Source organism: Meleagris gallopavo, chromosome 10, assembly GCF_905368555.1.
Source record: "Meleagris gallopavo chromosome 10, MGAL_WU_HG_1.1, whole genome shotgun sequence".
Classification (NCBI taxonomy): Eukaryota; Metazoa; Chordata; class Aves; order Galliformes; family Phasianidae; genus Meleagris; species Meleagris gallopavo.
Genome location: NC_139413.1, coordinates 4646157 through 4653437, shown reverse-complemented (window position 1 = coordinate 4653437; position 7281 = coordinate 4646157). Strand labels below are relative to the sequence as shown.

The 7281-nt window shown below is 57.9% G+C and overlaps 1 protein-coding gene across 1 annotated transcript; it reads right to left on the bottom strand.

The window, feature by feature from the left end:
* Positions 1-271: 271 nt before the first annotated feature.
* Positions 272-1656, bottom strand: IER5 (immediate early response 5). Its single transcript, XM_010715775.3, has one exon. The coding sequence runs from the start codon at positions 1511-1513 to the stop codon at positions 812-814; it is 702 nt and encodes a 233-aa protein (XP_010714077.3). The 5' UTR covers positions 1514-1656; the 3' UTR covers positions 272-811.
* Between the last annotated feature and the right edge of the window lie 5625 nt (positions 1657-7281).

The following is a 7281-nucleotide window of genomic DNA, read 5'->3' as shown; positions in this document are numbered from 1 at the left end:
CAAGTAACAGCAAACAGGAGGCACGGAGAACGACCGCTAGCAGCAGAACAAGCAGCCCTGAGCACAGCCTATGCCTGGCAGCGCCAGCTCACACGCCCCAAGCACAGGACTTTGAGCCACAGCCACCGACCGGGTGCTGAGAGCGGGTTGGCACACTGGGTCCTGAGCGGGACCCCGACGTAACCCCCTTCCTTCCCCACCCAATGCAACGTGGGGTGCCTGGCTGCCATCCCCCAGCCCTCCCCTGACCCACACATACAGACTGCGCTGCTACAGTTGAAAATATTTAATACGTGTCACACACGTAGCATTACATTTTATACAAAACGAGATACATCACCGAAGAGAACACTGTACAAATCCCCCCACCCCACCCCCCCCAACGGGAACCCCAAGCCTTTATACAACAAAGACCGGGGATCCCCGAGCCTAACAACCAGGCTCACGAGGACTTTCCGTCGGAGCATCTGTAAACTTCTGTTTCTCTCAAATAAACACTTTTTAAAAGCACCGTGTAACAGTTCTGACCTAAACCTTTCCAAAATAAACACTTTATTTAATAAATTTAATACTTTCCAAGCTTAAAATATCCCCGCTGGGAGCGCCCCGGGCGGGAAGGGGAATTCCGGGCGGGTCGGGTCGGGCCGCTCCCAGGGCGGCTGCCGACGGTCGGGGCCCGGCGAAGGGGAAGTGCTGCTGCCCGCTGTTCTTCCGTGCGGGGCCGGGGGGGAGGAAGGAGCAGGAGGAGAAGGAGGAGGGGGGCAGCTCCGGATCTGTCCGTGCCCCTCCTCGCGGTGCGCGGTCCGACGCGTCAGAAGGCCACGATGGCCGTGCTCCAGGGGTTGAGGGTCCGCAGCACGCGTTGGTCGCAACAGATCTGCCCCGGCTCCGCGGTCGACTCCTCGCTGCCGTCACGGCTCGGCCGCCGGCGGCCCTGGGGCTCCTTGCTGAGCAGTCCCGAGAAGCTGGAGCCGAAGATGCTGATGAGGCTGGCCACGTTGCCCGTCTCCATGTCCTCCTGCTCGCCCTGCGGGGGCGGCGACTCCTCCGCCTCTCGGCGCGGCTTCTTCAGCGGCGAGCCCTGCTGTTCCATCTCCGCGGCGCTCCGCTTCCGGGGGCAAAGCGGGGGCACAGCGCAGCGCCGCACCTCGCCGGGCCCCTCAGCGCCCGGCGCGCAGCGGCAACCGCCCCACGAGCAGCAGCGTTGGGAGCTCCTGCAGTCCGCGTCGGGCAGTCGCTGGGCGAACCTCGGCGCCTCCGGCTCTGCGGGCGCCCATGCGGCGGGGCCGGCGGCGGGACAAGGAGGAGAGGGCTCCGCGGGCGGCCCGCAGGCGGCGGGGGGCGGCTCGGGAGGGCAGCCCGGCTCGCTCAGGTAGACCTGGCGGGCGCTGCGCAGCACCAGCGACACCAGGAGGTTCTTGTGGAGCTTCAGGCCGCCGCGCTGGCCCCGCGCGCTGTAAATCTTGCCCAGCGAGATGCTGACGATGCGGTGCGCTTCCAGCTTGAACTCCATGGGTGGGCTGCCGACGGTTGCGTGAAGCCGGGGGGTGAGCTCGGGCCGCGCCGCTCCGCCTCGCTCCGCTACCGTCGTTAAGGACGCGCGCTCCGCTCGCTCTCGCCGCCGACTGAGGGGTGCCCACGCGCCACGCCTTCTTTTATACCGCCCCCGCGCCGGCCAATCAGAGCGCTCCGCCGGCCGCTCCAACCGCCGGCGCGCCGACCAATGGCGAGCCGGGGGAGCGCGTTCGAACGCTCGCCCCGCGGAGAGAGCCCTTAAAGCGGCAACGGCGGCGCGCGGCTGGTGGGGCCCACCTAGAGTGGAAGGCAAGCGGGGATAATGTGGTGTCTTCTTCGGCTACTAATTTCTGCCAAAATAGCACTTTGCGAAGCTTCCCTCCCGTGGCTCCACGCTTTCCATCGTACAGCACTCAAGGGGCAGTTGTTTTTTATGTTTTTTTTTTTTAATTTTATTTTACATTTTATTTTTATTGGGATTGCATTCATTATTTCCAGATTGTGGATTTGGATTTGATTGATTTTCTGGAGGGAAAAAAAAATAAAAAAGCAAGAACGATTCTTGCCTCTATGCCCCCCATCCAAGCTCCAGGAGGCGGCAAAACCGCCTCCAATGGGGGCAACGGGGCAAGGACAGAAGTGAAAGGACAGCCCAGCATGAAGGAAGTGGATCCCCAAGTATCGCTTTCTGTCTGCTGGCTTCCTGTCTGGCATGTGACGCACGCTGACTTCCTACTCCTCGCCTTCTCACCCAAAACAAGAGCCACAGTTGGTATTGAGGAGCAGGATGTGAGATGCAGGGGCTGCCCGTCTCCATCAGGCCTCAAGCAGCCAGGGCATGCTGCCTGCTGTCAAAAGAACCCACCAGGGACCCGTGGTCTTGTCAGAAGGCTTCAGACCTGGGACAAGCCTGGTGATTTCCCCCACTGCTGACGCAGCCTTCTAGAGGTGGAAAAAGGAACATCTGGGCACCCCAGCACAGAGGGCAAAGGAAGCACTTACAGGGCAAAAAAATGGACAGCGTTGCTTTGCTGGGGTGGAGAAGAAAAAAAAAAGGAGGACTTTTACACTCTGTAGGAGTTTCTCTGCTACTCCACAGCCTTATGTCAGCCACAAGGTGCAGGTGGCACATCAGAAGCCTTCCTCCCCAGAACCCCAAGCCCAGCACATTTTCCTCCTGCTGGAAACCCCCAAGGAATGCTCCCCAAACACAGCGCACAACGCACCAGCCTCTGGGCTGCGGAGAACACCCCAGGGCAGAGCAGGGCTTTCCCTCCCACCCTTCTGATGGGAACCAAGCACTGCTGTCCTCAGCGTTCCCAACCTGCCCAACCTGCTCCGTGCTCAGGGCCAGCCCTCTGCTCAGCCCGACTGGCCAGGGCAGCTCTTTGGGACCGCAGCGGCAGCTCCTCACCCGTGACTCTGTGACCATCCACATGTGAAAACAACGGGAATTCTTTGTGGGTGCTCCTTGCTGGCAGGGACAGGGCCCCTTTGTGCTCAGCAGATGACCCCAGTGAGAATAAATGATGCTTTACACATCTCAGCCAGTGTGCTTCTGATGCCATTTGCCTGAGTCAATACACAGTAGCGGTGCGGAGCCTGGGGAAAGCTCAGCATGGGCGGACACAGCACAGCACGGGCGCTCTGCTGAGTAAAGATGAGTGCACGGAGGCTGACCGACCTGTTCTGCCGCTCTGCCTCATCCCAATGACACGAGACTTTCCCACCAGCCAACACAACCTGCCTGCCGGCTCCCCAGGGGCCGTGGGACGCAGGGACAGTCACACAGCCAGCACCGAAACGTGGTCCTCCGTCCTCAGCAGTGCCCACAGAGGGAACAGCTCTGCAGAGGGCAAGCATGCGTGCCAGGCGGAATAGCTACAGCTGAGTAAGCCCGGACGCTGTTTCCACCTACAAACATGCGTGACCCTCAGGGCTCTGAGCACAGAAGCAGGGCTGCGGGTGGCTGCTTGCCCAGAGGGGAGCACGCAGCAGAAAGGCCGGCCCAGCTCAGCCCTTTTAAGCCGGGCGGTATTTTGGTAGCAGCCCTGCTTTTCCCTCCCAGGCTGATGTCATGCTTTAGTAAGTTTGAGGCAGCGTCACATGGCAGCTTCTGAGGTCAGCGCTCGCCTGGGGTGGCTTTGTTGTCTGTCTGTCTGTGCCTGTCTGCCTGTTGGGCCGCTGCTTCGCTCGTTCCCACGCGGGGAGGTGCGGCGTCCCCGTGTGTGTGCCCAGCCGAGGGGCACTGCCCCAACCCCGGCAGGAGACGGGCGGGCAGGGTGCGACCGGGCGCTCCTCTCTCCGCGTGTGATCTCGGCAGGCTGGCAGGGAGCTGACAAACAATTCGCAACCCTCCGGCTCAGCTGCCGTTTCCCGAAATAGCGGGGGCAGGGGGAGGGCCGGCAGACAAAGGTGGCTCTGAGCGAGCAGGAAGCCCGGGGGGCCGAGCGGCGGGGAGCCCGCAGCCCCACCTGGAAAGGAAAACAATGCGAGATAAAAGAGGCTCGGGACAGGAAGCAGCTTGCGGTACAATATAATAATCGCAGAGACTGCGCACACGGCTGCTTTTTTATAGGCGTTTCAATCAGCTCCGGGAAGTTCGCTCGGGGGCCGGCGCTGCTGCCTCGTGGCACGGGCTGCCCACGGCCCCATGGCCGTCTCCGTCGGAGATGCCACCTCTCCGTCTGCCTCCCTCGCGCTGTCGGAAGCAGCGAGGGCGAAGGTCCCTTTGTCACTTCCCGGCAGCGCCTGGGGTCCCCCTGCCATCAGAGCCGGGCTGGGCCGGGCCATCTGGCACGCAGCGCGGCCCCCGACCTGTCGCCGGGTGCGGATGTGGTTACCCAGATCCTGTTCCACGCTGGCGCCGACCCTCCGGCAGCCGGCCCTGCGGCTTGTCGCCAAATGTGAGCCGGGCTGGGGGGCCAGCTGCAGGAACTGAAGGAATGGGGAGCGCTCCCGGAGAGATCCAGCTGTCTTCCAAGCGTGGGATCTGCCTGTTCGCCCCTTCTCCTGGAGCCTTCCCGGTGCATCATCGCCCTTCTCTTGGTTCGGGGGTTGGGCTCCTCCTGGGACACATATGTCCACACCATCAGTGGGGTAGGGACAAAAGCCTTGGTACTGAGCTTCCCCAGGTAAAAATGAACCTCCAGGACATCTCCAGGTTCCGCTGACAAAGCAAACATTTACAAACGGGGATTCATTTTGTAGACGGTGACAAACAGATATCTAACGCTGAGCCATTTGGAATGCTCAGCATCGTTTGGGGTTGATTCTTCCCCCCTAGAAAAATCAACAATTGACAGAGATGCATCTCAGCCTCCCGCAGTTGGGTATGGGCAGGTAATCCTCCATGGTTCCCAACTGCTCTGGGTTATCTGTGTTTGAAGATAAGGTCAGAGAGCTCGGAAACATCCCAAAACTTTAACCACTCAGCACTGCCGGGTGACAACCAAACACAACGCGCAAGCAAAACAAAGAAATCAACACAGACCTAAAGCTGAAGGAGGGGAAGTGGCTCCCCCAGCTTCTGAGAGTGCTCTGTACCTGTACTGGAAACCACAGCATCATGTTCACACAGCTCAACACCGTACTAGAAAGCAAAGGGGATTTTCCAGGGTTAAAACCCCTCTTCCATGAGGGTAGATCTTAGAATCATAGAAAGGCTTAGGTTGGAAGGGACCTTAAAGATCAGTGAGCCCCAACCCTGCTGTGGGGGGATGGCTGCTCCCCACCAGTCGGGCTGCTCAGGGCTCCATCTGTGACCTTGGGCACCTCCAGGGATGGGGCACTCACATCTTCTCCGAGCATGGATAAAGGTGTAGATGCCCCAGCCTTGTCTGTCCTTCCCCAGACAGGCAACACTACTCTCTACACATCTTTTCTTTAACCTGTGACCAAGGATTTCCCCTTACCCTGCTGCACCAATGATTTAATGTTTCCCTTCCCTCCCTCTGAGCCGGTGATTTGGGATTTCCCCCTCCTCTCCTAGACACCCATGGCCCGGACCCTGTGCCCACCACGAGATCCTGCTACCCCTCCAGCAACCTCTCCCACACCCAGATATCAGCTTCTTCAGGCAGCCATTTCCCTTGGAAAAACGCGGCCCTGCAACTTTCAGTGTTTTATGAAATTGGCTTTGGTTTCCTGGGGAAAGAATGCATTTATTTGTCCAGGGTTTCCTATCAGACAACCCTTCTATTGTAGTCCACCTTCCTGTATTTTTTTCCTCTCTGATATGCTTGCAGCAGGCCCCGTGCTGTTTCCAAAGAAGAACCATGTCCGTGGCTCTCTCCAACCCAGTCACGCAGATGGAGCTGCCTGGTGTCCAGGGGAAACCTAGGACAGCACACTGGGCTGCTGCTCATGTGCTGCCCACTGGGCTATTTGCTCCATGCCCCGAGGGCTGCACTCACTCTGTGCCAAACAGAAGGAGCCTGGGTTCACCTGCAGCCCAGCACAGGGTTAAATCCACGCATCAGTTGGGTGAGCTCCTCACAGAGCCAGCCGAAGCCGCAGCCCGGCAGACTGTGGGGTAGGCTGCCTGCCCAAAGGAGTCACAGTCTAATTATTTTCTCTCCCTGCATCTCAAAGTCACCTTCCTTTTAGCTGGCAGGCAAGAGCTGGCTGCAGCCCTGCGCACATCACGGAGCACAGATGTGTCCTCTGTCCCACAGCTTCCCGTTGGAGCGCAACGGGATGGCAATGACACTTGTGTCACACTGCCACGCTCCAAGCTAACAGTGAGGGACCGCATCCTCGCATCTTCAGAGCAGCAATCAAGGGCAGAGCAGGTCACAGAATCAGAAAATCGTGGTATTGTAGAACCATGGAATCACATAGAATGGTTGGGTTCAAAGGGACCTCAAAGCCCACCCAGTCCCAGCCCCTGCCCTGCCATGGGCTGGTTGCTCTCCACCAGATCAGCCCCATTCAGCCCAGGGTCCTCTCTGTGTTGAATCCCTCTTTCCAAAATGAAGAGAAAGTGGAAAATAAAATGTCTGTGTCCCTTTCCTCTGGGAGGACCTTCCTTTGCCACCTTGCCCTGTGATGCAGGGCTGATTGTGTGACAAGGAGCCTGGGTACAAATGCCACCCATGGACACGGAGATAATGAGGAACTGTGATGGAGTGAGGTGGCCAGAGAAAGTTCATTTTAATTAATGCCTGGAATGGATTTTCTGGCCATGCACGTGGGTGCCTCAGACCTCCTCTGACCCACCACAACAGTGCAGCTCCCACTATCCACTCCATAGGTGGGGCCAGCCTGTCGCCAATTCATTGAGTAATGAGGATTCTCTCCAAACCAGCACCTCATTGCACAGGTAGATAATCACTTTTTAGCTGTAGGTAAGCCCCGAGCGTGGCTAGCATCCTGCATCTTACAGCCTTGGTGCTGTCTGCCCCTTCTCACTTCTCAGTTAAGTCACCACAGGTTTCTAAAAATGAGGCTCACAAAACCTATTTACAAACCACGACGTAAGCCCTTGCTGCCCACCACAGCGCTGACTGTTTAGCCACAGACTGATGTTTCCCATCCAGTTGTCACTGACTTAACCCTCCTCTCACAACCACCATTGAAAAATTTTCAACAACGTTCACTAAAAATGCAAAGGAGGAGAAGAAAAAAAAAAAAACAAAACACATAGAAGCATCTGAAACCCATTTGTGCTTTATTGCTTCTTCTTTGAGCTGTAAAACCTTGTCTGGGTGGAAAAAACAAAAACAAAAACAAAATCAATCTCTATTTTTGCAAATTCAAACCAAC

Bases quoted from the DNA above. Each gene is read 5' to 3' on its own strand.
- IER5 (XM_010715775.3), bottom strand. From the start codon at position 1,513: ATGGAGTTCAAGCTGGAAGCGCACCGCATCGTCAGCATCTCGCTGGGC.